The 27540-nt window shown below is 39.1% G+C and overlaps 2 protein-coding genes and 1 long non-coding RNA gene across 3 annotated transcripts in view; 2 read left to right on the plus strand and 1 right to left on the minus strand.

Annotated features, from left to right (window-relative positions):
* Positions 1-7782: 7782 nt before the first annotated feature.
* LOC146467035 (uncharacterized) overlaps positions 7783-27540 on the plus strand; it is a 63104-nt gene continuing 43346 nt past the window's right edge. Inside the window, exons 1-11 of the mRNA XM_085126497.1 lie at positions 7783-8152; positions 9021-9182; positions 9306-9383; positions 9759-9826; positions 10108-10267; positions 10505-10690; positions 10796-10873; positions 11403-11470; positions 21875-21988; positions 24075-25589; positions 25621-27283. Coding sequence (XP_084982623.1) covers positions 7819-8152; positions 9021-9182; positions 9306-9383; positions 9759-9826; positions 10108-10267; positions 10505-10690; positions 10796-10873; positions 11403-11470; positions 21875-21988; positions 24075-25589; positions 25621-27267 — 4410 coding nt within the window. The 5' untranslated portion in view covers positions 7783-7818 and the 3' untranslated portion in view covers positions 27268-27283. The remainder of the gene's footprint in view (positions 8153-9020; positions 9183-9305; positions 9384-9758; positions 9827-10107; positions 10268-10504; positions 10691-10795; positions 10874-11402; positions 11471-21874; positions 21989-24074; positions 25590-25620; positions 27284-27540) is intronic.
* Positions 13282-14286, plus strand: LOC146467036 (uncharacterized). Its single transcript, XR_014867904.1, has 2 exons — positions 13282-13790; positions 14153-14286. It is a non-coding gene; the product is annotated as an uncharacterized LOC146467036 (long non-coding RNA).
* LOC146467037 (uncharacterized) lies at positions 18201-19031 on the minus strand. Its single transcript, XM_085126680.1, has one exon. The coding sequence runs from the start codon at positions 19014-19016 to the stop codon at positions 18201-18203; it is 816 nt and encodes a 271-aa protein (XP_084982806.1). The 5' UTR covers positions 19017-19031.

Here is a 27540-nt window from a genome sequence, read left to right on the forward strand (position 1 = left end):
TCTACTGACAGAGCATCCCTCTACTTGTTACTTCTGTATTCAGGGCTTTTCTTTTTATCCCTAACCCTCAATTCAAAGGTCCTCCCCAGAGTCTTATTATCGCTATTTGAAATGACGTTCCCCAACCCCTGAAAGTGTCCCTTTCTTCTCTTCTCAACCAGCCTGGATTGACAGTAAGATTTGTTGCTATGTTGCTCCGCTTGGCCCAGCCACTTAGCTCGATTAGCTTGCTATTTCTAAGCGGCTGTGCCTTCTTCCTTAGTAATTTTCTTCCTTGAATTTATGTAACACTGTATAATTTTTGGGCACGAATAAAGATTGTTGTTGTTGTTGTTGTTGTTGTTGTTGTATGTAACTAAAGGCTCTTGAAAAGGAACTTTGTAAATACGCTTAGAGTCTGGTCTTCATAGAAATACGTATACAACAAAAACTGAAAAAAATCAGTGACTTCCGCAGATGACTAATTGAACCGGCAACCGAGTGAAGTTTTGTCTGGTGAATAATCTTATCGGATTTTTAATGAAAATGAGGGTTTCTGAGCAGCTCTTCTACAAAGTGGAGTTATGTATACGCAAGGCAATCAGATAGGAATTTTTTTTTTTTTTTTTATGACAGTTGTGACCAGACGTTTGCAAATTCTCCCGAATATAGCCCCTAAGTGATCCCAAAAGCTAGTTTGGTGCATTTCGTTATTCTGTAACAGTGTTAAGAAAATGAAACACTTCTTATGGTACAATCGAAGTGAAACGAAACGAAATGATGAATAAACCCCCAGTCAGATTTCTGCGTGTGATAAGCTAAAAGAGAAAAAAAAAAAACACCGGAAGTGTAGAGTTTCTAAATTTGAAGAGCTGTGTTTTTCAAAAAGCGTTCTGCGTAGACCATGAAGGGAATTAGAATGAATAAGTGAATAAACGTCGCAGTTATGTACACAAATAAAGCAGTTTCGAAAAGAAAACCTGAAAAAATTCGTGCTTGAACGGGAGTGGAACCCATGACCTCTGCGATACCGGTGCTCCGAGTTCTCCGAGGTGTGAACGCCAATGTTGAGTTTGTTTGGCTCGAACTCTCGCATGCCCGCTGAGCTGACTTTGCGGTATCTGTATCTAAAGCGATTATTTATTGCGTTCGGTATTAGTAGAACGCATGCTATTCGTGTAGCTTTTTTCTGGATACTGTGCGATTTCAAGGTTTGGGCGCCATCTTGGACTGGCTGACCACTCGCCTCGATTTCATGCAAGAGCCGCTGATGGAGTGAAGTCCCGCAGGTTGAATCGAACGCCATTGCTAAACCCTGGCTTAAAGAAATTGATGTTCGAAAGAGACAAGCTAAAAAAAAAATGCCTGCAGACTTAGAACAGATGAAAGCTGGTCAAGATATAAATTTGTTAAAAAGTGATTGAAGCGATAAAAATGGCTGAATCATCTTATCATAATATCGTATTTCGTTGCTAACTATAGAAATACCGGTATTTTATAAAGACCTCTTGTAAAGGAAAAAATCTTACCATGGCCAAGACACCACAGTTAACTCAGAATTAACACTCTCAAAATTGGGAACGTTTCTTATACTTCCCCCCGAGAAATAAGTAAGGTTTTAAATAATCATTTCTCAAATATAGGACCATCACTTGCCAGTGAAATTCCTCCATCCGATACAGTAGTACAACCCCGTTAATACGGTCACCAATGGGTCCCAAAACATTGGCCGTATTAACGGGGTGGCCGTATTACCGGGATAGGGTCAAATTTCATGACTTAAGGGCGGCAATGGCAAAGTATATCGCACTCGCACTTCCTAAACAATCCGTTGTCTTTAATAAACACTGGGAATGTAGATGTACGGAATTGTACAAAATACTTGAACTTAGTAGTATCAATCGCCCTTGTTGCGAAGATCATTGACTAAATCGCTTCGTAATTTGCCTATTAAAAGCGGATGTTAGCGTCAAGATTTACTGTATTCCTTTGTCAGTTTTGTAATGAAAACAGGGAGGAGTGTTACTGACTTTGTAAAGGAAATCGGTTGTTTGATTAGAGTAAATGACAGAGGTCAATGGAATTGACGTATCACAGGCGTTTTGGTTTTCTAAACGTAGCGTGAAATTATAAAGGATTGTACAGTTTAGGATTTCAAAATGTGGCAAGGCCGTATTAATGGGTGATCGTATAAACGAGGGTGTTTTTTATAAAAAATTGTATGGCCCTTTTGACGGGCCAAAAAAAATTGGCCGTGATAACGAGGTGACCGTATCACCAAGGTGGCCGTAAGGCGGGCCTTCCACCGTCATGACTTTAGGATTATGTCGATCCCGTATCACTTACCTTTGTTTTGACAAAAAAAACCCGACGATACTGTTCTAAAACTAAGGGATATCCTGTCGTCTACTAAAAGAAGCAGCAGCTATTGTCACGCCGTCCTTAACCCATATAATAAGCTTGTCTATCGCCACAGGTATCTTCCCAGATAAGTGGAAACTGGCGAGAGTATCGCCCGTACTCAAAGAAGAGGCGAAAAATGACCCCAACAACTTCAGGCTTATCTCTGTTTTGCCTGTCATCAGCAAATTGGTAGAAAGAATAGTTTTCGACCAGGTCTCTGAGTATCTAATGGTGCACGTTTTCTTACCAGAAAAGGAAAGCCGAAATAGCAAAATCTTTTTGCTCATTGATTGCTTTTTCCTCGCCCGTTCTGGGCTTGGAATAATGCTACGCAACTCGCAAAATATCCGCTCGTATTATATGTAAAACCATTAAGTAAGATTTACCTATTCTACTAAACTGAAATTTCCTAAACAGCGTAAATGAATAATTTTTTAAAAATATAACAATGGAATATTTACCCAGTCAACACCCCAAGCTTCTCATCGCTGGCGCTCAAAACGCTTGTTAAAGTATATATTTAATGTATGACGTCCACGTGACAATTCTATTTCGGTTTCTTGTAAGTGAAGATGTAGTGCCATGATTTTGATGTTTACTTTTTAATGTACATTAGTGTGGTCGGAGCAAATCACTTAAACTTATCAAACGCAATACAGTCTCAAGACACCAAAGGTTTTAGGTAAGTAAAACTATAAACCATCATATGCTTGGGAATTGTATGGCTTATATAATTTAACAGTTTTGACAAGAAGGACATAAAATAGGCGGATAGACTATCTCGCGCGGATAAGTATTTTTTTAGCGGTAGGCTGATTACCGACAAAAAGGAGATGAAGCTCGATTATAAATCGTGTAAAGGAATTTTTAATTGACTAAACACGATGTTCCCCTTACATTTGTTATATCTACAATTAAGTGAATTTAACGATGTATATAAAAGGCATTTGTACACGCGGGGAATATTGTCAAGAAAAAAAAAATTATTTTTTTGTCATTGACCCAGGTCTTATATATCAGTATAATATGCACGATTGAGATAGCTAAGGCCAACAGTTAGTCAAACTTTTCATGAGCCGAACCTAATACCTTGAATTAACTACATGAAACGTTCGGGGTCTGAATCAGTTGAGAACGTCTGCTTCAGTCTGGAACGGCTCAGCCGGGAATTTCGGCTTTGGAACGGCTTTGATTCAGACGTTGAACTTTTCATGAGCCGAACCTAATGCATAAATTATTATAACATATCCCAGATGCAGTTTCTCGTAGAGAGCATGTTTTGCTTCAATTAAAGGCCGGATTTTGTGATTTGAGCTGACTTTAATTTGAGTTAAGGCCGGCTCATGAAAAGCTCGGCGTCTGAACTGAGCCTAAACATTTACTATTCGTGTTATGTGTCCACTTTCCCACTAATCTTTATCTGTGCTCACAAAATTAAGCAAACTTTTAAAGTGCCCCTGGGACGAAAATTTCATTTTCCATCTTTTTGCATTTTCGTGTAGAATATGACCTTCTTACTCATGTTACCAAATTTCAATCCTTTACGGCGATTGGAAGTTTTGTTTTTTTTTAGCTTTTTATTCGAGATTTCACGGCCGCCATTACTTGGCCTTGTTCCGGAAGTTAAGGCTCAAATTACAGGAAGTGACGTCATTGGCTCAACAGCAGAATACAGTTTATAAAGTAGAATCCATATGAAAATTAGCCATGTGGAATTTTCCGTGTTGAGCCAATGACGTCACTTCCTGTAATTTGAGCCTTAACTTCCGGAACAAGGCCAAGTAATGGCGGCCGTGAAATCTCGAATAAAAAGCTAAAAAAAATACTTTCAATCGCCGTAAAGGATTGAGATTTGGTAACATGAGTAAGAATGTCATATTCTACACGAAAATGTAAAAAGATGGAAAATGAAATTTTCGTCCCAGGGGCACAAGAACAAGTGAACCAGAATATAAATGATGGCGATGTTTGAGGTCTTAAAACACGATTGAATTGTTTCGGTTTCTTGCATAAAACTAATTCATTTGAAAGTCCCCGTTATTAAGGTTGCACCGTTAGAAAGCGAGAGATGACGAGAAAAATACAAATACTTAAATTTGTATTGCATGGTCTTTGCCTTTAGCAGTTTACAATAGAGTCATAAGGCGATATTTCTGTTTATATACTTCTGGATCGAGTGAAAGTCCTACTGAGTTGTAAATTATCTTACCCGAAACTGAATGAAAATACAGCGCAAAAGATGGCATTGATCATAACTTTGTAATTATTTTGCGCACCTACATTTTTTCAGTTGAATTTTCTGGGATCAGTTCAGCCCGTTTTTGTCGGAATTTATTTTTCGGTATCATTCGTGTGTAATTAATTAGTTTTGAGCAGTGACATCGCATAAGGCGATAATTTATTTCGGTTTCTGTCTATAAAGATATGGCAGCATGTTTTTGGAATCTAATTTTTCAGTGCCAGATACGTCGAAGCCAATCCCTACTGAAAACTGAGGGCTGAGGTTTTCTCCTTTTGATGCGCATCTCAAGATGGTCCGAGAAAGCCCGATTTCAAACGGCGGTGCCTCGGTTGCGCCCCCTTTTACAAACCAAGATGGCATAATTTTCATCGAAGCGTACGATTCTCGAAAATCCCACGGAAAAATAGTGGACTACAAAAGGACCAGATGGCTCGGCAATTAAGATGGCGGGACTCAACCTCGTTCCCAGGGTCTCTCCTATTCTCTGCTCCTTGGGACGGGAAGAGGAATCGGACCCGGGAACGAGGTTGGGCGGGACTTCCATTTCCATTTCACCGCCTTTGGCTGTAACATCCAAAGTAACCCAGAAAACCTTTCAGGCACCAAAAAGGAAATCACGTGCTTTAAACAGTGGCTCTAATAAAATGGCTGACGCTCGACTCGCTGTAGGCGTGTGGGACAAAATTGGAGACAAGTGCTTAGTCGAGATATTAAGAGCCGTCCTCTGTAAATATCGACTATCGTCGTTTGGACGAGAAAAAATGAAGTCTCTCAAACTTTCTCAGAAGAATGGTCTATGTAAGTGATTCACATAAATATAACTTTCAGCTCAGTTCGATTCGTATTTTAGCTGTACTGCGACCATCTTGGTTTTACCGCTCTGAGAGGGCTTTTAGCGGCCATTTTAGGCCACACTTTTAAGAATTGGCCTTACAAAGGAAGCGTTACAAATCCGAACAAAATCTCATTATTCGAAACAAGCAAATGTTTGTTGTTGTGTTGAGAAGCTTTTTGGGGAATTTGATCGAAATCTGATTTTTTTACAAAATTTTTAATTTCTTCCCTATTGAACTACTCTTCAAGTGCCAAAAAAATGGCCGAGTTTAAAGGGAAATATCGCTAAAGATACATTAGTTGGCATCCTAAAACAGCATCCCGGTTAAAGAGCAATGTCTCGTCTGTACGAATATGCAATAAAATTTTTGGGCAGTTAAAAAGAGAAAATTATAGAAGAAGAAGTTTTAATTGAGTCCCGCCATCTCAATTGTCGAGCCATCTGGTCCTTTTGTAGTCCCCTATTTTTCCGTGGGATTTTCGAGAATCGTACGCTTCGATGGAAATACGTCATCTTGGTTTGTAAAAGCGAGCGCAACAGAGGCACCGCCGTTTAAAATCGGGCTTTCTGGGACCATCTTGAGATGCGCAGCAAAAGAAGAAAACCTCAGCCCTCAGTTTTCAGTAGTGGTTGGCTTCAACGTATCTTGCACTGAAAAGAGAGCTTCCAAAAACATGGTGCCATAACCGCTGTCATTATGGAATTTTTTTTCCAAAATGAGATTTTGAATTTAAGAATAAGTGAAGGTAAAGAAGTTCGTACGCTTGACATTTAAGTAATTGCTGGCGAGCATTAGAAAGGCAAAACACTATTCTTTCCAATAGGGGAAAAAATCCAAAATTTGTCGGATGTAAGATCGGAAGTATTCGCAACCTTTTTCTTTTTATTATCCGGGATATCCAGGCCTGCGATGACGTCACTTAAAACTGCACATGGAAAAAGATCTCACAGAGTTTCAGTATACATTATATTATTATTCGCCCTTTGAGGCACATCATTTACAGTGTTCTTTTCCCCGTTGCGCCAATACATTTGACTTTTGAGTCAAAATCTCTGCCCGTTGAGGTAGATTATTCGACTTTTAAGTCATATCGTTCTTTGTCCATAGAGGCGAAAGAAATCTTGCAACCATAGATTTAAAATGTACATCGCTCGTTGAATCTAACCATTCAACTGTTAGGTCAAATGGCTGTGTACACTTTGAGGGGAAGTCTGAAACCCTTCACCACCCCCTAGTCATACAAGGCTTTTGAGTGAAGAACGTCTGTTCCTTTAGTATAGTCAATAAATTGCTTTTCTTTGTCGTTTGGTGAATGTTTTGTCCCTTTGAGACATAACTGTCTTGTACTTCATATAACAACACCTAGTCCCTAATCTGGGTCTATAACGGTTTTGTCCTGCAGCCGGACACCCTGGCAACTCAATAAATGTAAGTCATACATTGGGCTTCTGAGGTGGGTATTCATTTCTTCGATTGTGTTCAAATTTTATCCGAAAGAGCCTGACTGAAATATAGACCGGGGCAGATTCCCCACTTCCCTCCCCTTAATAACTCTACGAGTGTTCAGGTCAAATCCTGGTTTTCACTAAGGTATAAGCATAAGCATTATCAAAAACGCCGCTTATGCCTGTGAAAACACCTGCAATATGAGCATAAACATAAGCACCAAGAACTAACACGTTCATTCTTCTTGTGCTTATGTTTAAGCTTATGTCGCAGTTTCCACTTATGAGAAGGGGGAGAGACACAAGTTCCAGCACATGCAAAATTAGGCAGTCAGCTTTTTCGTTCGCCATCTTCAATCATGGACAAAAGTGTTTAGACAATTTACAAAAACTTACGCTTTCGAACTAACAATGGTATTTTGTATTTTAATGAAAACACCTTTTTCATCTTTAGTCACCCCCCCCCCCCCCCCCCAAACAATGTTGCAAAACGCTTCCTGGGTGTTTATTTGTTTCCAACATTGAAAAAAGGGGGAAGGGGAAGCTACCTTTAACGAGGGGAGAGAGGAGAATTTACACCTAGGGAAAAAGGTTGGTAATTTTCATGTTTCTCAACAACTTTTGTCCATGATTGTTGCTAAACATCGAGGGGAGCTGGTATCAAAAATCCCGCCATTAAGTGGCTTTCCGCGAGTTCGTCTGTCCTTATGCTTATGTAGCTAGTGTTCTCGCTTGCTTAGTACTGATTTTTTCTTTGAGTTCCACAACGGAAAGTGATGACTTTTATGACCTGATATACATCATGATTTCCCGACGGTGGCGATCTTAGATCTACTTGTCTTTATTTCTGTTTTTAAGACTCACTTAGAAGTATTCGAGCCAAAGCGTTTTGAGGAGGAAACTTCCAGCGCTCATGGCGAAAAGTCCAACCCAAGATGGAAAGGAAAGTGACGTCACGCCAACTGCTGAGGAAAGTGGCGTCACCCAAGCTGGCGAGGAAAGTGCGGTCATACCAGTTGGTGTGGCAAGCGACGTCATTTCAGCTGGTGAGGAAAGTGACATCACACCAGCTGGTGAGAAAAGTGCGGTCACCCAAGCTGGCAAGGAAAGTTACGTCACGCCAGCTAGTGAGGGAAGTGACGTAACACTAACTGCTGAGGAAAGTGCAGTCATGCCAACTGCTGAGGAAAGTTACGTCACGCAAGCTGGTGCACAAACGCTGGATTTTGATGACAACACTTTAAGAGGTGAAAAGAAACATGATACTTCTTTTTCAGTTGACTGTTAATAGACACCTTAGAATTAATCCTCCTTTAGATAGCGTGCAGTACAGGTGTATATTGGAGAGTGGGTGCTGAACATAATCTTTCCCCCGGAAGGGCCTAGAAGTGTAGCCTAAACTATTGGTTTTTCCATGAGTATTTTGCTTTTAAAGAAAATAAATTTAACCAATATACCAAATTTTATCATCTTGCTATAAATCCAATTTTTTTTTTTTTTTGAAAGGACTCTAATGTATAAAAAAAATGACTCATCATGTTTGCGCGGACCCTTTGACTTGGAGTGGTAAAGTAAAAAAAAAAAAATTACTACTCTTTGCACTTTTTAAGTCTCTACTCGACCAAGAGTTACCCGTACATCCTCTAACCTGAGTGTTCCTCGTTCAAAGTCCTATGGGGAGATTGGTGCGAGTGAGGGGTTGTGGGATCGTTTGGGTGGAGGAAAAGACATTTCGCCAACCAACAAAGGATTTTATCGACGTTTTCTTTGCACAATTCTTGTTTTAAGTCTCTTTTGCTTAAACAATGTAGGTGACTGCAACTGCCGCTTTATGTGTGCGTGTGTTTTTGTTTTAAATATCCTGATTCCACAATCCCTTACTCGTACCAGACTTCCCATTTTTTCAGGATAGGGGAATAAGCATCACTCTCCCTTCCCTATACCTCACTTCTTTACACAAATATTGCTACAATTTGACAGTTGCTTCGTGTTAGCCTCACACCCCACACCCAAACTCGGTTCCCTATTCTGTCCAAACTCTTACAAAGTTATTGAATTCGCACGTTTAGCTGGTGAATGAAACATGAAACTTCTTCTTAATATTCTTTGTTTTAGCCATAGCAGAGGTTTATCTTAATGAAGGTAATGAGAGATACAGACAGGAAGACTTCAGCAACGCCATACACTTCTACACGCAGGGAATTCAAGTGAATTGCAAGGATAAAGAACTCAAGACCAAATTGTACAGTGGCAGAGCTGAAGCATACTTTTGTTTAGGTTAGAGTTTTTCAGTTTGATTAGGCTTATGTAAACTAAGAGCTTTAAGAGCACTTTAAATTGAAACCTCATTAATGTAATACCTCTCCCCTCATTTCTTTTACTGTGTCTCTTCTTCTTCAGGAAATTATAGTGATTCACTGAATGATGCTAAGGTTGCTACTGACTTGCAGCCATCATTGGTGAAAGCGATCGTGAGAGGTAAGATTTCTAAGAAAAACGTATCCTTTCGTTTTATCGCCAGGCGGCGGTGGTATAGTTCGCTGCGACAACGATCAAAATTTAAACACAGCTTCATGTTCCATTCACTGAAAAGTTACATTACATGCATATATAACGAATTACGTAATACTGTAATACCGTATATATAAAACTAGCCTAAAGAATTTTAGCTTTTTGACTTGAAAGACATCTGGGGATTTGTCTTCTTGCGGCTAATCTATTTCCCGGGATATTACAAGGAGGGTGGCCTTTTCTTTGCATCCTTAGATTGTCCGTTAGTAATATTATACGAGCTCTATTTTGAAGAGAAATTATTTGGAAATAACATTCGTCTGTTTTTTTTTTTGCTTTTAGGAACAAGTGCTTGTGTTCAGCTGAATCAGTTCGAGGAAGCCATTATATGGTGTGAAAAAGGATTAGCCGTATCCTTTATTGTGGACAATAGAACGTTAACGAAAAATATTGTTCAAAGTCAAATTGATTTCCTTTCATTCATGCTTATCTGTGCCACCACACGCAAGCCAAATTACAAAAACTAAGTTATTTGTCTTTTCATAATAATTTTAATGGTGCCGTGTTTTCTTAAATTCCTGAACAAACAAACAAACAAACAATATGACCTTCTGCTTATAGTAGTTTGACGGTTTTCTCGACTGCTAATAACTATTACAACTATTTTGTTACAAGTCTTGACTTATGTGAGATTGACAAGAACAACCAGATGTTGCTGAAATTAAGAAGCCGGGCTGTCAATGAAGAGAACAAGCTACAAAATGCAGGCGGAAAGGACGATGCAAATGAATCTGACGTCACAACTGCTACTGAAAAATCACTGGATAATAGCAATGAAACCACTTTAAGAGGTGAGGAGTTTTTCCAATGATTACTTATAGTCCAAGAGCTCTTGACAGCTTTATTGGAAAGTTTGAGATCTAAGTCGCAGCACTTCTTAGGGGAGTGGTCATTATTTCTTGTTTTGCGGGGGGAGGGGGTGGGGAGTCGGTATTTCGTCCGCCACTTTTGTTAAAAAACGAATGACCTAGTTTATGACCTTTATTCAGAAAAAAAAGCAAAATGTCTTTTAACGTCGTTCATTTTAGCAAAAGCAGAGCTCTTCAAGAATCAGGGCAATGACGTTTTCAGAAAGAAAGACCTCAGCAAAGCCATATTGCTTTACACCAAAGGAATCAATGTGGACATCAAAGATGAAGAACTGAAGGCCAAACTTTACAACAACAGAGCAACAGCACATTTTAATCTGGGTATGACATTTGGAGATTTTCACAGTTTGTCATACTGATTAATGTATTTCCACAAAAAAATAAACAGTAACTTACGTTAATCGTGCACTTATCAACAATGTATGTTTCTTTTCGTTGATTTTCGCGCAGGTAACTTTCATGATTCACAAAGTGATGCAAAAACTGCCACAGACTTACAGCCGTCTTATGTCAAAGCGATTGTCACAGGTAAGAGTCACCAAAAGGAAACGATGAGAACTTTACGCTGTTGTTCTAACGAATAATAATAAGAAAAAAAACGCTTAGCTGAGGTATGCTTTGTATTTAAAGTAATATTTTTTCGGTAGTTTAAAAACGAGTCTGTTACTCATTCTAAATCGAGTCCTTGTAACTTTTCATCTAATCAGAAAGAATTAAAACACTTTAAGTAGCACTTGACGCAATTTGAGGTTAAAGATGGACAAAAGCAACCATCTCGGGATCTCACAGTAGGGAAATCTGTATTGATTATTTTACAGCAGTTTGCGAGCATTAATGAAACTATAATCAGGTTGCGTTTACTGATTTATTAAGTATGTTTATTTGCCAGATTTTTAAAGGCAACAAGTAATTTCAAGTGTGATTCTGTATGTATATCATAAAGAAGGGGAGAGTTTTGCCACAGTACTTTTGTTATTTTATAACTAATTCTTGGAGGGATGAAGTTGGCTGATCTAACATAAGTCAATGCTAAACTGATATCATTCTGTTTTATTAGGAGCAAGTGCTTGTTTTCAGCTGAATCAGTTTGAGGAATCCATCAGCTGGTGTGATAAGGGATTAGCAGTATCCTTCATTGTACACTAACAAATAAAAAGGAAATAGATATTGATCTGTTCTGCGACTTTCAAATGACAGAAACTTGATTACTGTAAAGGATAAATTATTTATAATCAAAGTGACACTATCGTTAACTCGTGGATGTGGCTGATATTCAGGCCATGTTCAATGCAACCAGACCCTGGCTTCTATTGATAACTATGATAACAGATAATAGGTCAAACTTCTTATCAGCCATCTCTTTTAATAAACAGAAAAATTCAAAACTTAGTAGTGAGTAACGAATTATGAAATATGTACAGTTACTTATTTTTACTGTGCAATCTCAGTTAGTTGAACCCTCAATTTTTCGACACTCCCAATTCTTTGAACCAGTAGTTGTTAATTCTCTTGGATTTGCTTCAGTCAGATTTTACCTCCTATTTTTTTAACAAAATTCAGTTTCCCTAGGAGGTTAAAAAAATATTGGTATTCCACTGTAGAGATTTATACAACAATATTATACAAATATTATACACCAAGTGAATTGTTTCCTTTTACATACTTTTGATAATCCAACAATAACTGTTTATTTGTTATGGGTTTTGTGACGTCAGTGACCAGTGCTACAGTTTTCTACACCTTATCAAATAGTCTGGTATAACTTATTCAGTAATATAAGGAAAAACACTAATTAATATTTCCTTTTCCATTTTGTACAGGGTTTATGTAAAATATTCTTTATTTATATAAGAACAATTTAAACCACTGATTGTTTGAAGGATAAAGTGATAAAATGCTTTTAATTTGCAATATTTCAAGCAAATTATAAATTGTACATCATTTTGTAGACTATTCAGAAGAGGACTATGATATGCACAGTCAACTCTCTTTAAGCACGCTTGTACCTTGTATTTTTTTCCCAGAAAAACAGGATGATGAAATGTAATGTAACGACTATTTTACAGAATGCTTATTTTATTAATGATACATGGTAGGTATTTTGCTGTGTGAAAATGAATGGGACTTCTTCGATGAGGTGCTATCCATAAGCTGGAGTGATGAGGCGGCAGCAGTGTAGTGTTTAGCAGTCTACTGACTTCTTCAATTAGGTTTTTGCTTGCAAGTACAAAAGGTTGAGGGGTTGAAGCAAGCCAACTACCTTAATTGAGAAATCAGAGAATAAAATCTGCAATGAAATTTTTGTGGTGGAAGGAAACACTTAATTTTCTTCTCAGTATTACCTCAGTTAGGAAATGTGGTCGATGCGAGGTAAAGAAAAACTCTTTGACCTTGGTAGGATTCAAACCCATGACCACACGATTTTGATCACTGATGGACCAAATTTCCTCACTAGGGCAATGCAAAATTTAAGTGGTTTCCTTAGCTTCCAGCACAGAAATTTACACTGCATAATAATTCTCTGATTTCTCAATTGTATAATCAGTACTGCACAGCCCAAAATTTCCAAAATTTCAAAATGAGCTTTTCGATCCATTGTATTGAATTAATGAGCTACAAGTACAGTACTTAAAAGAATATAGAAAAATGACACAAAGTTAACTTGACTTGAAATATTTCTCCTGTATTCAAACATCTCCAATGTGTGTCTCCCTCAAACAGAACTTAAACATCAACAAAAACACATTCACTCAATTTGACTAGAAAACGATGAAATCTAAAATATTTTGTAAATCCCTATAATTAAGGAATCGTTTTGGTCGGCGGTGTACCAGTTTGGCACGATCTCTGTGTTGTGCATATTATGTTACCGACCACGTGAATTCATATAACAACACCGGCCTACTATTATCCGTATTAGCTTGGAATTTAAACATTATCTTGCTTAAAGTGCTACTACGATCAAAACTTCATGTCACGTATGAAACAAAAATACGTTCTTTACAGCTTATCCGATGTGGCTGTACCTGTCTTGGTCACTGAAATGAAGTTTGGGCCCCGTAAATTGAAAATATTGAGCCTTGAAAACTGGTGTTTTCGAGTCCGCCATTATGAATTTATGTTCCAGTGAGCCCGCGGTATGAAAGTGATTGGAGTTGCGGTATTTTTATTCAAACCCATTGTGTTTTTGTCGTGACGTAATACTCTCAAGTCGCTGATCGAGCGAGTACTGTAGTCCTCCTTCTGGCGACGAATTTCAGAGCTGTTTTGGCCACAGAAAGCTCTCCTGGATCGTCTTTGCATGATATAGGCAAAGGAAATTAAGAAGTCCTGACTCTGTAGAGCTAGTTCCGTCTGAAGAAGAGGCAGCCGAATAAGTTCAGCAGCTAGCGCTTTTGCTACAAGAGAAGGAAGAGCAGACTTTGCTGAGTCGTTCATCTCTCGGGTAAGATATTAGAGATAGAGATTGATATTTAGATGTGTTATTTGCTGTATTAACAAAACAGGCAAGCTTTAAAAGTGTAGTGCCTGAGAATCCTCAACAATTTCTCTTGACTACTAGCCAGTTCATTCCCCGGAGGTTTTTTAGGTTTAGGTTTTTAGCTTTGCTTTCGAAAGTTTGCCTTGGTGTTAAATTAGAGTGCACAGTTAAGTTTCGGTTCCGAGTAAGCTTACTGTTTTTGCACTTTTTTACCATGGAAAAAGAATATATATTGTAGTGAAAAGCTCTGTGCAATGGCTTGAATTTAAGCTGATCGTTCCCTTGTAATTGATGCTAAGTTTCCTCTTGGTTCAATATTTTCTCAGGTGCAAATGTTCAAATTGCTCCCTTGAGCGACTTACCAAGCCTGGAGAGTGCTGGTGCTGCATGGACATCATTGTATCCAGATTTGAATAAGTACAGTAATCAATAAACAAATAAATTTGCAAGGCAACAACAATTTGCAATGATTTGTTTTCTTCCCTTGCACCATCATGAACAATGTAATAGTCTTTTCTGTGTACATATATTTTTTTTAAGGTGGCTCACATCAGGTTAAACACCACTGCACTGGATGCTTTAACGCACTGAAGAAATGACTAGCTTTATAAACGAAAATTTATTAAGGCATGCTTTCTGGTAACAAGCATCCACCTAGGCAAATGAGGGGAGGAAAAGTAGGAATTTTGCAAATATAAATTGAAAACAATATTCTTGGGAGTTAAAGTTTGTGATTCAGGTATTGAAATTTTTTTGCTTATTCTAATGAAGGGTCAAATCAACCTAACAAAAAACATCCTTTGGCCTACATGTCTAAGGGCAAACCCCCAAGCAAGTGTTGATGAGTTTGATACACTGTTGCTGTGGTAACAGTTCTTGTTACTTTCACTTTTGGTGCAGTGAGAGATGGGCAAATGCATGCTACCAAAATGAAGTAAAGTTGAGACTGTTGTGAGCCACCTTTGATTTTTTTCTCAAGGTTGTTCTTCTTGATCAGTGTTTATTCTTAGAAAATGTAGATTCAATTTCATTTTGTACAACAACAAATTTATTGGTGAAACAAGATTCTGGCACTCTTTTTCAAATGAACATAAAAATAAAATTATTAATGTACTGCAGACAATGAACCATAAACCTTATTCCAAAGTGGCTACCATATTAATATTGTTTATATTCAAATAAGTATTTATTTAAAACCACACCAAAAGAGAAAACATTTGAGTTCTGGTTGCTATACATGGCTCAGGAATGTCTGTGCTTCAGCTCCCTATTAGCAGAGAGCAGGGGGTGGGGAGGGGGGGAGACGGAGTGTCATGAAAGAATAAGCAGTGAAAACAGAGTGTCACATAAATTTATGCTCTTGCAATCATAACTTATAGTATGACAGGGAGAGCGAGTTATATACAAAAGACAAAATAAAATTTGTTAATTTAAGTCATTATTTAACAAAAGCAAGACAAGTATTAAGTATTAAAATATTAATGCAAAGGAAATGTGTAGCATAATGGAGTTATATGATGCCAATGGGCTCTATAGATGATTTGAATTATGTTGGGGCAAAATGGTTCCAGTAAGTAACTTACAGTTTGCCTCCATTCCTGTTTTCTTTTTCTGGTATTTGAACTACATTATATTACCTGTTCAGGGGGAGGGTCGTGAAATTTCATTTGCATCGCTATGGAGGGTCACATCATTTTCATTGCTTAATTTAAAATCTCCACCTCACTCCCCCAACCCCCCCCCCCCCCCCCGTCCCCACTAATTTCTGACCCTTCCCTAAAACAGAAGCCTATGTAATGGAAAGAGTTACAAAGAGGAGGCATGATGAATGAAGAGAAAACAGTTCTTTTATTGATTCTATTTGTCAACTGGTGGTTGATGACAAAACATCAAGAAAAGCCCTTGAGAAAGGTCAGTGCTCTTCAACTGCTAGTTTAAGGAGGAGCACTGGCCTTTTCTTGGCTGTCCAGTTGCTCTACCAACTGAGCTATGAAGCCACACATTGGGGGCAAGGTCAATTGTAGGTTCCCATTTTCCCGTGAGAGGAGTGAAACGATGTAAAGTATATGAAATAATTCATATATGAACTGCGGATATAGATGAAAGTGAGAAGTGATCATCGCAGTGAATTTTCCAATTTATGCAATTGGAAATTGGAAGCCTGAAAAAAAAAAATCGATGATCACTTCTCACTTTCATCTATATCCGCAGTTCATATATGAATTATTTCATATACTTTACATCGTTTCACTCCTCTCACGGGAAAATGGGAACCTACAATTGACCTTGCTCCCAATGTGTGGCTTCATAGCTCAGTTGGTAGAGCATCGCACCGGTAACGCGGAGGTCACAGGTTCGAATCCCGTTGAAGCCTGAATTTTTTTCAGGCTTCCAATTTCCAATTGCATAAATTGGAAAATTCACTGCGATGATCACTTCTCACTTTCATCTATATCCGCAGTTCATATATGAATTATTTCATATACTTTACATCGTTTCACTCCTCTCACGGGAAAATGGGAACCTACAATTGACCTTGCTCCCAATGTGTGGCTTCATAGCTCAGTTGGTAGAGCATCGCACCGGTAACGCGGAGGTCACAGGTTCGAATCCCGTTGAAGCCTGAATTTTTTTCAGGCTTCCAATTTCCAATTGCATAAATTGGAAAATTCACTGCGATGATCACTTCTCACTTTCATCTATATCCGCAGTTCATATATGAATTATTTCATATACTTTACATTGAATCTAATTGATAAGAAACAACTGAATGTGAGGTTTTCTTAAAACCTTTCTTAAACCAAAAATTCAAACTATTTCTTCAAGAAAACCACTTAAAAGAAAGAAGGAACCCTTTTGTAAACGCCAAAGACCACCTTATCGAAAGCTGAGTGAAAATGGATAATTAAAGTGGTTTTCTTCGCGTTTGTTTGCACAGTTTTTGCCACAAGCTTTTGCACAAGCAAAGTAAACACAAGCTTACTCTTATCGCACTGAGATGTTTTGGGAATGCTTCGGAGGGAAAAGCTAGTTCCGGGAGCTAGTTGCACTTACATTATTTACTCGTTCAATCAAAGTTTAGTACTTTAGAAACGCAATATAAAATGTGTATAAAAATTTGTGACTGCTATTTGTATGGGTGCTGAACAAGGTATCGAGGAATCACCAAAGATAAAAAACAATATTCACACATTTCGCCCACTTTACATAAGCTTACCTTTTGCCGCTCCTTCCCCTTCGGAGATTTTTTTCAGGTTCACGATCTCCTGATTGCTTACCCTTTTCAAAAGATCAGGTTTTATTTGTGTTCACTGACTTGGGTGGAATGTCCAAGTGTCCCTCGAACTAAACCGAGAAAATAGCAAAACGTGCAAGACAACAAACTGGACCCACACTTCTCTCGTTCTGTCGGCCGGACTCGCATGCAGCGCAATTCCTGCCGCTCGATTAGAGCAGTTGTTATACCACTGAACAACACAGCGACTTCCCACCATTGAAAGAACGAAACATTTTTCGAAAACGTGTTCGAAACCGTATGAGAAGTTAGCCTCGTAGGGCTTGCCTGGGCTTCGAGTTGAGAGTCTGACGTCACTTGTTTTTCCCGGGTGACCCGGCCTCTGTTGTCATTGGACACCATCTGCCTTTGGTAACCTGGCCGCAGGAACATGGCGGTTCAATGGCGGATGAAAATTCGTGGAGTTTGAGCGCAAAAAAATCGCACTTTCCTTCATCTTATGAGGATATAACTTGGAGATCATGTACTTTAGGACATAAACTACCAATCAACCGCAAATAAAAGGTATTCGAAAATTTGATCGTAGTAGCACTTTAAAGATTAAAGGTTACTTCTAGAAAATTGCTCCCTCCTCAAAAAACAAAAACAAACAAAAACACTACAATTAGTTTAAAAAGTGTGCAAGTATACATAAAGATTTGAAGTTATCTTACCTCCTCGATTGACAAAGCCGTCGGAACTTTCGCCGTCCACCGACAGAGCAAAACCCCTTCTACTTTTAACATCTATCACACTAAAAAAATTCCTTCAACACAACAAATCTTCTATATCTATTAGAGTGGAACATTTCCACACAGTGGCGAAGGATCGAAAGAATAAGATTGCTCCCAAACTTGAAAACTTCTGCAAAGTTCCCTAGCGCTTAAAAAGATCCTTGCTATTTTCATCCACTGTCCTGATACAGGTTGACGTCTAAACACTGCTATTTTTATCCAAATCTCTAGAACAAAGCAAAGACAACTAAATTCGCCTTTTCGGCCGCCATATTAGTTTTTGAAATTTCAGAGGTTAAAATGATGTGACAGGCCTGCACTGACTCCCCTTTTGTTTTTTGTGGTTGCGACGCATGTTTAGAGCCTTCAGAGTTTCGCTTTGACTAGTATGTCGTTAAGCGATTTTCCTCTTTTGTAGGATATGATAGGAGGCGTTTTATATATAGTTTTCAGCAAAGGCTGATTTTGAATAAAACTCCATTCGTGCATCAGTATCTTTTTAAGTTCGGTAACTGCTGGGTGGTATGTAGTTACGAACGGTAGGATTTTCTCACGAGCCTTAAGCTTTTGTTGTAGTGCCGACTGCCTTCCGGCGAAGGTGATTTCAGATAGTGTGCTCTCTATCAGATGTTTAGGGTATCCACGTGCTGTAAGACGTGTTTTGAATTTAGAGAGAGACTCCTTGAAAGCTGTTTCTGAGGAGTTAGTTCGGAGAAGTCTGATAGCTTCACCTTTGATGAAACCTCTTTTAACACCTGGTGGGTGACAAGAGGTAAAATGGGTATATTGAAAGGTTTCAGTCGGCTTGAAATGTGTTTTGATATCAAGGATAGATTCTTTGGAGAATCTTTCACCCTTGTGCACCACTGTGTCTAGGAATGTGATTTCCTTGTCTGAAATATCAGCCGTGAATTTGATCGTGGGATGGAAGTTGTTGGCTTGTTCTATAAATAATTCTATCTCTTGTTTATTGGTGTCCCATAGAAAGAATATGTCATCAATGAAACGTTTCCATGACAACAGTTTAATTCTGCTCTGGCCTAGTAACTCTGATTCAATTTCCGCCATGAAAATGTTGGCAAATGAAACTGCCATTTTAGTTCCCATGGCTGTTCCATGAACTTGGAGATAGTATACTCCGTTAAACTGGAACAAGTTTTCTTTCAGAATAAGGCCAAGCATTTCTTTGAGATAGTGTCATGGGATGGGAGGGCTATCATTGTAGAAACGGTTGTATGCTTTGCATACTGTATTGATACCCTCCTGTTGTGGTATATTAGTGTACAAGCTTGTGACATCCATAGATACTAAAATTGTAACGTGCGATACTTTAGTTTTTTTCTGTGAAGTTTATGAAATCAGTTGTATCTTTGAGATACGATTTCTGTTTAATGGCAATAGACTGTAGCAAACGATCAACGAAGGATGAGATTCTCTCTGTTGGACCACTGCAACCGCTTATTATAGGTCTCCCGACCGGTTTCGGTTTGTGGATTTTTGTGAGAGTGTAGAATATCGGTATTCTTGGTGGGTGTGGGGTTTGAGAAAGCCATTTTTTCGTCATGTCATCAATGTGTTTGCCTTGGTGTAGTTGAGTTACGATCTCATTGACCCTGAGAAGAGTGTCCTCAACCATGGGCTTAGCAAGAGGTTTATAATGGTCTCGGATGTTTAGTTGGACCTGAGCCTCTTGTATTTTTTCAGAACGATTGAGAAGTACTGTCGTATTGCCTTTATCCGCTCGTTTAATGTTAATAGCAGTATTGTTTTTTAGTTCTTGAACTGCTTTGTGTTCATGGTATGACAGATTGTATTTTCGCTTTGTTATTTTGACCTCTGCAAGTGCTAACTTGACATCTTCTAAGTAGCTTTCAAGGGCAACGGATGATTGAACCGGGGGTATCCAGTTCGATTTTACATGGAACGGATGTGGTTCCTTATCTTGACCGTGGAATATAAACTGGAGGCGCATACGTCTTGCAAAGTGTTCAAAGTCGCACAAGAGTTGACGCCTGATGTTGTTTTCATTCGTCAGGGGTGTTGGTATGAATTTGAGCCCTTTAGAAATGACGCTAACTTGATTGTCAGTTAAAGTTGCGTCTGAGAGGTTTTTGATATATTTCTCATTTGGTTCCCTTTGTTTGGCTATTCGCCTTTGTGTCATGATATTTCTGCGTTGTTTGCGCCTGATATTTTTGTTGAGCCTTTGCCGTTTTGTAGGGATGAATATTGAGGCTGGTTTTTCAGTAAACACACTGTAATAGCTTTCAACATTTTTGTCTTTCAGCAAGTGTGTACAAAGCAGATCCTTTAGATCTGCGATTTCTTTTTGAAGGTGCTCTATCTTTACATTGTTGTTGTTTACAATGTTTTCAATTGCCGCTGAAGGCGAATTGGACTCTTTATGAGAAAATACAATATTGTTGGAACGAGCTTTAGTGGCCTTTGACTTTTTAAGTTTTGTGGCATGACTGTCTAGTCTACGCTGGTGAAAGCGCTTAAGAGCGCTGACATGATCTTGTTCAGCCCTTTGTTTGATAGCTTTAATTTCCTTTGTGAAAATTTCGTCGGGCGCGATGTTCGCCCGCGCGGTGTAGTGCAGTGACTTAGGGCAAGTCTTGAGTTTCAAGTGTTTATCCAGTTTCTGGATAGATTCTTGAGTCTTACTGATCTTGTAATCCAGTGTCTGGTTTCCGCTGCTCATATTTTTATAGTTCCTTTTTCTCGATTGTGGTGGATCGAGGGGAGGTTTAAAAGGGCTTCTCTTGTATTTAGGAGGCTCTGTTCGCCTTTGGTTAGCTCGTTCTGTAATTTTGTGTCTTTCTTCAAGTTGCGATGATGGAGGGCTCGCCTCTTCTGTATCTGAGAACGGATCAGCTCGTGTTGACGACGGTATGTTGGTGTCCTTGGTGGGGATACCATTGTTGTATCTTCAAGAAGGGCATTTTCCTCGCTTGGAGAGAGGTATTTCTCCTTTAGAGGGTTGTCTGACATGGTTTTCAGAATAAATCTGAAGATGTATGGTCTAAGCAGGACCGGCGGTTTCGATTCTTATTGAATCTCTTCAGCTGCTGTGTAGCGACAACGTACAGTGTTTCAGGGACAGGTAGAGAAATTCTCAATTCCGATCCCGTGAAAAAGTGACAGAGCAAAACCCCTTCTACTTTTAACATCTATCACACTTAAAAAAATTCCTTCAACACAGCAAATCTTCTATATCTATTAGAGTGGAACATTTCCACACAGTGGCGCAGGATCGAAAGAAAAAGATTGCTCGCAGACTTGAAAACTTCTGCAAAGTTCCCTAGCGCTTAAAAAGATCCTTGCTATTTTCATCCACTGTCCTGATACAGGTTGACGTCTAAACACTGCTATTTTTATCCAAATCTCTAGAACAAAGCAAAGACAACTAAATTCGCCTTTTCGGCCGCCATATTAGTTTTTGAAATTTCAGTTCGCTCGTGTGTAAGAAGAATCTGGGTACTAGCGCAAAGATCAACCAATCACCAATCACCCTATTGTCTCCCTTGCTGTGGGATTGGCTATTATTCCACTCCCGGTTACACCGAAGTGATTCATTTGCATACGGAAAGCCACTACACCAGTGGATTCTAAAGCATATCCACGAGTAAAGATAACCTGGTAATGATGTCGTTTCGTGTGTAACTTAGTATGAAAAGAGACCTTCTTTTGAAAATTGGCGCTCTACGAGGGATCAAAGTGCTGGAAACAAGGGCACTGATATTTTGACATTTATAAGTCACTCTTTGGGGTTAACCGTTTTCCGTTGATCACATCACAACCTTTTGAAACATTTCTTTGAACCTTTATTTAGGCTTTTGACTTGTGACCAACTGTGTTAGGTCGAAACATAGCTTGGTACACTCAGCCTCATGTGTAATAATTTGAGAGTCAGAGTTAACAAATATTTTAATCTAGCCAATGACCACTCATTATTGTCGGTGTTCCACGTTTACAAGGCTTTTTGAAAACTTTTATAACCTTTGTGTTTGACGTATTAGAAACTTGACTAATGTAAGATTGACGAGAACAACCAGAAGCTGATGGAATTAAGGAACAGGTCGGTGAGCGAGCAAAACAAGCTGCAAGATACTGGGGAAAAGGTAATGAAGGATCTGACAGAAAGTCAAACAGTAAGTTAGATAAACAAGAATTCAAATTTTCTTCAGTGTTTATTACTTAGCAAAATCAAAACCAACGTAATTACTCTGACAAGCTACAAAAAGACGTAAGCAGCACAATGAACCAATCAGAATTCAAAGCAAATGCATGCAACCAGCGCCAAGCGTGGGGAAACGCGTGCATGCGAGGCACGATTGGTTTTGGTTTGGCAGTACAGCAAAACCTAAGCAAATGGAAAATGCTTGCTATACTCAACTGAAAAGCAAGTTATCTAACCTATAGAAATGCGACCTTTTGTTGTAATCCACCGAATGCGGATTAGATGAACCTCTCCAGCTTCCATTCAGAGAAAACCTGTTATGGTTCCGGTACTGACAAGAGTCTGGAGTTTACACGGATGCTTCACAATCTATTGGTAATGATCTGGGTATTTTCTTATTCACTCAAGACGTAGTAGGAGGCGTGGGTGGGTAGTGAGGTTTGAAAATTCCAAAAAATTTGCCCAACATTGTTATGCAGAAGGATGGTCTCAGGTGCTCACTGCTTTAGTGAGCAAAATAATTCCAAACTTAGCTCGATTCATTTACTTAACTGGGCTGTACAATCATGGCTAGTTGCGACAAAATATTTTCCCTTTTGGGCTCCGTTGCTTTGCCACTCTAACCGTCATAAAGTCGAACCTCCCGTAAGCGACCGTCCATAATATCAAGGATACGTGGTCGCTTACGGGAGGTGGTCGCTTACCAGAGGTCAGACCACAGGGAGTCTAAATTTTCGACAATTTACATACGGTAATTGCGGAGACCTAACCCTTTTGCCAGTGCTTATCGAAACCCAAAGTAACAACTTTTCTTTAGACTGCCTGATTTAGGAGCAAACAGTAAATGGCATTTTTACAATGTTACATTTCAAGCGTAAAACATCTACAACTATCGCGTTTGTTTGTTTGTTTGTTACATAATCCAGTTGACGTTTGCTATTTCGGGAGACACTTCCGGTAGCTCCGGCTGTGATTTTAATACGGTGTCCGCTGTAATGATGGGGCCAGTAACAGCGACACATTTTGCAATTTCCGCCCGTGAGAGAAACAGCAGATTGTGTGTCAAGTGGTCGCCTACGGGAGGTTAAAAACAATTGAAAATTTTAAACAATCATCCGTAAAGTGGTCGCTTACGAGAGGCAGTCGCCTACGACAGGCTCCATCTATAGTGATTTGACTTAAAAACGTTTGGTATTTTTGGAAAAGTGGTCGCTAATGAGAGGTGGGCGCAAAGGGAGGTTCGACTGTATAAAGTAATAATTTTTCCTCTAGGAAATCAGATTTGGTTCACTGAACTAAGAAAGAAGAGTAAGAAGAAGTAAACAAAAAAACAAACAAAAGAAACAAGGCAAACTTACAATGCAGTTATTTTCGAACACAATTCGCCACTACCTTTTTGTTTATGTACAATAGCAATGATGATGATTATGATGATAATAGTGACAATGTCAATTAAGATGATTAACATTGGTTCTAAAAGTTATTATTATAATAATAATAATAATAATAATAATAATAATGATAATAATAATAATAACCTTTACTGAGGAAACTTTTTCACAAAATGTGGTTTTCGAAAAGGACAACAAAGATTAAGACTAAAATGTATACATAAAATTAAAAGAAAACAGAGAAAGATATATAAATAAATACATAAATTATATTAAGAAATTAAAAGCATGTCGCTTGAATGTATTGATATTAGCAGATTCTCGTATTACCTGGCTAAGTAAATTAAAGTCATTTACAGCATGATATGTAGTTCTTTGCTTCCCCGAGTTTCTCTTAACGCTGGGGAGTAAGAACGACTTTATTTCTTGTATTGTAATGATGTTGCTGTAGCTGTGTTACTACGCTCCTTACGGTCAAAAAACACGTAGCCTCAACGTAAATTACGTTGTGTAACATTTGACAGACGGATGCCTATTACAACAACAAGTTTAAAACAAATGATCATCAAACAACTTTTCCGATTGCCATTTATTGAACAAGCGCAAGTAACAATGTACATAATTGGAAAACTGTTTAAATAAAACAACTATTTTTATGTTGGACAGGAAAGAGGCACTATTTTGGTCAAAAATAGCAAAGACGCAAACGGCAGCTGTAGAGAAAGTTGCATCTCTGAAAATAATATCCCAGAAAATCTCAAAGCAATCATACAAAACCATGAAGGTAAACTACGAATTGCGAAGAAAACGGGAGACAAATTACTGGAGGGGAAGATTTATGGCAATCTTGGGAACGCGTATTACAGCCATGCAGATTTCAAAAGAGCCATACACTACCATGAACTTGAGTTAGAAATCGCGAGAAAAGCGGGAGACGTCTCAAGTGAAGGAATGGCGTATGGTAATCTAGGCAACGATTATGCACAACTAGGAGATTTCAAAAAAGCCATGCACTACCATGAACGGCACCTAGAAATCGCAAGAAAAGTGGGAGACGTCTCAAGTGAAGGAAACGCATGTGGTGATCTAGGCAACGCTTATCAGAGCCTCGGCGATTTCAAAAAAGCCATACACTACCATGAACGCAGCCTAGAAATAACAAGAAAAGTAGGAGACGTTTCAAGTGAAGGAAAAGCGTATGGTAATCTAGGCAACGATTATCAGAACCTGGGAGATTTCAAAAAAGCCATACACTACCATGAACGCCACCTAGAAATCGCAAGAAAAGTAGGGGACGTCTCAAGTGAAGGAGGGGCGTATGGTAATCTAGGCAACGATTATCAGAACCTCGGAGATTTCAAAAAAGCCATACACTACCATGAACGGCACCTAGAAATCGCAAGAAAAGTGGGAGACGTCTCAGGTGAAGGAAGGGCGCAAGGTAATCTAGGCAACGGTTATCACGACCTCGGAGATTTCAAAAAAGCCATACACTACCATGAACGCCACCTAGAAATCGCAAGAAACGTGGGAGACGTCTCAAGTGAAGGAATTGCGTATGGTAATCTAGGCAACGATCATCGACACCTCGGAGATATCAAAAAAGCCATACACTACCATGAACGTCACCTAGAAATCACAAGAAAAGTGGGAGACGTCTCAAGTGAAGGAATTGCGTTAGGTAATTTAGGCAACGATTACCACAACCTCGGAGATTTCAAAAAAGCCATACACCACCACGAACGGCACCTAGAAATCGCAAAAAAAGTGGGAGATGTCTCAAGTGAAGGAATAGCGTATGGTAATCTAGGCAACGATTATCACAAGCTCGGAGATTACGAAAAAGCCATACACTACTTTGAACGTCACCTAGAAATCTCAAGAAAAGTGGGAGACGTCTCAGCTGAAGGACACGCGTATGGTTATCTAGGAAGCGCTTATCGCAATTTCGGAGATTTCGAAAAAACCATACATTACCATGAACGAAGCCTAGAAATCGCAAAAAAAGTGGGAGACGTCTCAAGTGAAGGAATTGCGTATGGTAATCTAGGCAACGATTATCACGACCTCGGAGATTTCAAAAAAGCCATACACTACCATGAACGGCACCTAGAAATCGCAAGAAAAGTAGGAGACGTCTCAAGTGAAGGAAACGCGTATGGTTGTGTAGGCAACGATTACTGTGTTAATTTTGGCCATACACTACCATGAACGGAGCCTAGAAATCGCAAGAAAAGTGGGAGATGTCTCAAATGAAGGAAGCGCGTATGGTAATCTAGGCAACGATAATCAGAACCTCGGAGATTTCAAAAAAGCCGAACACTACCATAAACGTCAGGTAGAAATTGCAAAAAAAGCGGGAGACAAAATTTTTATTGGCGCAGGTTTTCATAACCTTGGACTTGCCTTTCAATCAACAGGCTTTTTATGCAAAGCTGTAGATTGTCATCAACACAGTATAGCTACGTTGAATGCTGTAAGGCATGATCTCGGGGTTAATGATGACTTGAAAGTGAGCATGCGTAATTTGTTCCAATCTGCGTACGTTAGCTTATGGCGTTTGTTGTTAGAGCAAGGCAAGATTGTGGAGGCTCTTTTATCTGCTGAGCAGGGACGTGCACAGGCTTTGAATGATCTCATGAAGTTCAAGTATACATCCAAGCAATACCGAAAAGAATCTGCCACAGAAATACAAACTATAGCTGAGTTAAGTGGTTTTCCTTCTACTACAGTTTTCTTCGCGCTTGAACACCAAGAAGTAATTTTCTGGGTTTTAAAGAAAGGAAAGGATGTTCAGTTAAGAAGAAAGCAAATCCCCGAGGGTCAAGTTGATGCCGAAACTTTCTTGGACACCACAAGGAAGAAAATTGGTGGTAGAGCTGTTGTCGAATGTGAGGATCGTTCATTAAATATGACAAGAGACGAAAACCTTGCAGATGAGAGTTCCTCTCTAGATGAGAGTCAAAATCAGCGGTCCTCCAATCTCCCGAATAGTGCTTTAAGTTTATTACATGAGACTCTCATCAGTCCCATCCAAGATTTGTTACTTGAAAGTGAAGTAATATTCGTTCCTGAGGGTCTATTGTGTTTGGCCCCTTTCGCTGCGTTCATAGACTTAGATTCAAAGTACCTCTGCGAATCTTTCAGAATACGTGTGATTCCATCACTGACAAGCTTAAAATTGATCTCAGATTCTCCCGCTGATTACCACAGTAAGAGTGGCGCGCTTCTCGTGGGTGATCCTTGGATACAAGAGGTTACTTTTGAGGGAACGAAGTTTGACCAGCTGCCATTTGCACGAGAAGAGGTGCAGATGATTGGGCGAATAATTCACACAGCGCCTCTTATTGGAGAGCATGCAACGAAGAATGAAGTATTGAAACGACTCTCCTCGGTTGCTTTGGTGCATATTGCAGCACATGGGCGGATGGCAACAGGAGAAATTGCTTTAGCACCAAATCCTTCACCTGTATCACGAACTCCTGTCTACAAAGATTTCCTTTTAACAATGAGAGATGTACTGAATGTTCAGATGCGAGCAAGACTGGTTGTGTTGAGTTGCTGTCATAGTGGCCGTGGGGAGATTAAGGCTGAGGGTGTGGTTGGCATCGCACGGGCATTTTTAGGTGCTGGTGCTCGGTCTGTTCTGGCGTCATTGTGGGCGATTGATGACGAGGCTACTATGGAGTTCATGAAAATATTCTATCAGCACTTAATGAAAGGTAAAAGTGCCAGTGCAGCTCTGAACCAAGCCATAAAATCCATGAGAGAATCTGACGAGTTTAGTGCAGTAGATTACTGGGCTCCGTTTGTACTCATTGGTGATGATGTCACCCTAGAATTGGGCGGACAAGACTGAGTAGCTGACTTCCTCTGTGAGTAGAATGATCAACGTTTGAAATAAGAGAATTTACTAGCTCTCTACTAAAGTTATTTGCAGCTGGTTTTATTTGAGTTTTTGGAACCTAACTGACATTCCCATTCGATGGAAAAAAGCAAAAGTTCTAAAAAGTCTTAAGTGTTTCAGTTTCCCTGTTTACTTGGGTTTGGGGATCAGTGCCTTTTTTCTGTTAGCATTAAATACTTTTTACCATAGGAAACATTTTCCATTCTCCGCGGTAAAATTTTCACT

The sequence above is a fragment of the Pavona decussata genome, unplaced genomic scaffold (genome assembly GCF_977016875.1).
Source record: "Pavona decussata unplaced genomic scaffold, jaPavDecu1.1 SCAFFOLD_140, whole genome shotgun sequence".
Classification (NCBI taxonomy): Eukaryota; Metazoa; Cnidaria; class Anthozoa; order Scleractinia; family Agariciidae; genus Pavona; species Pavona decussata.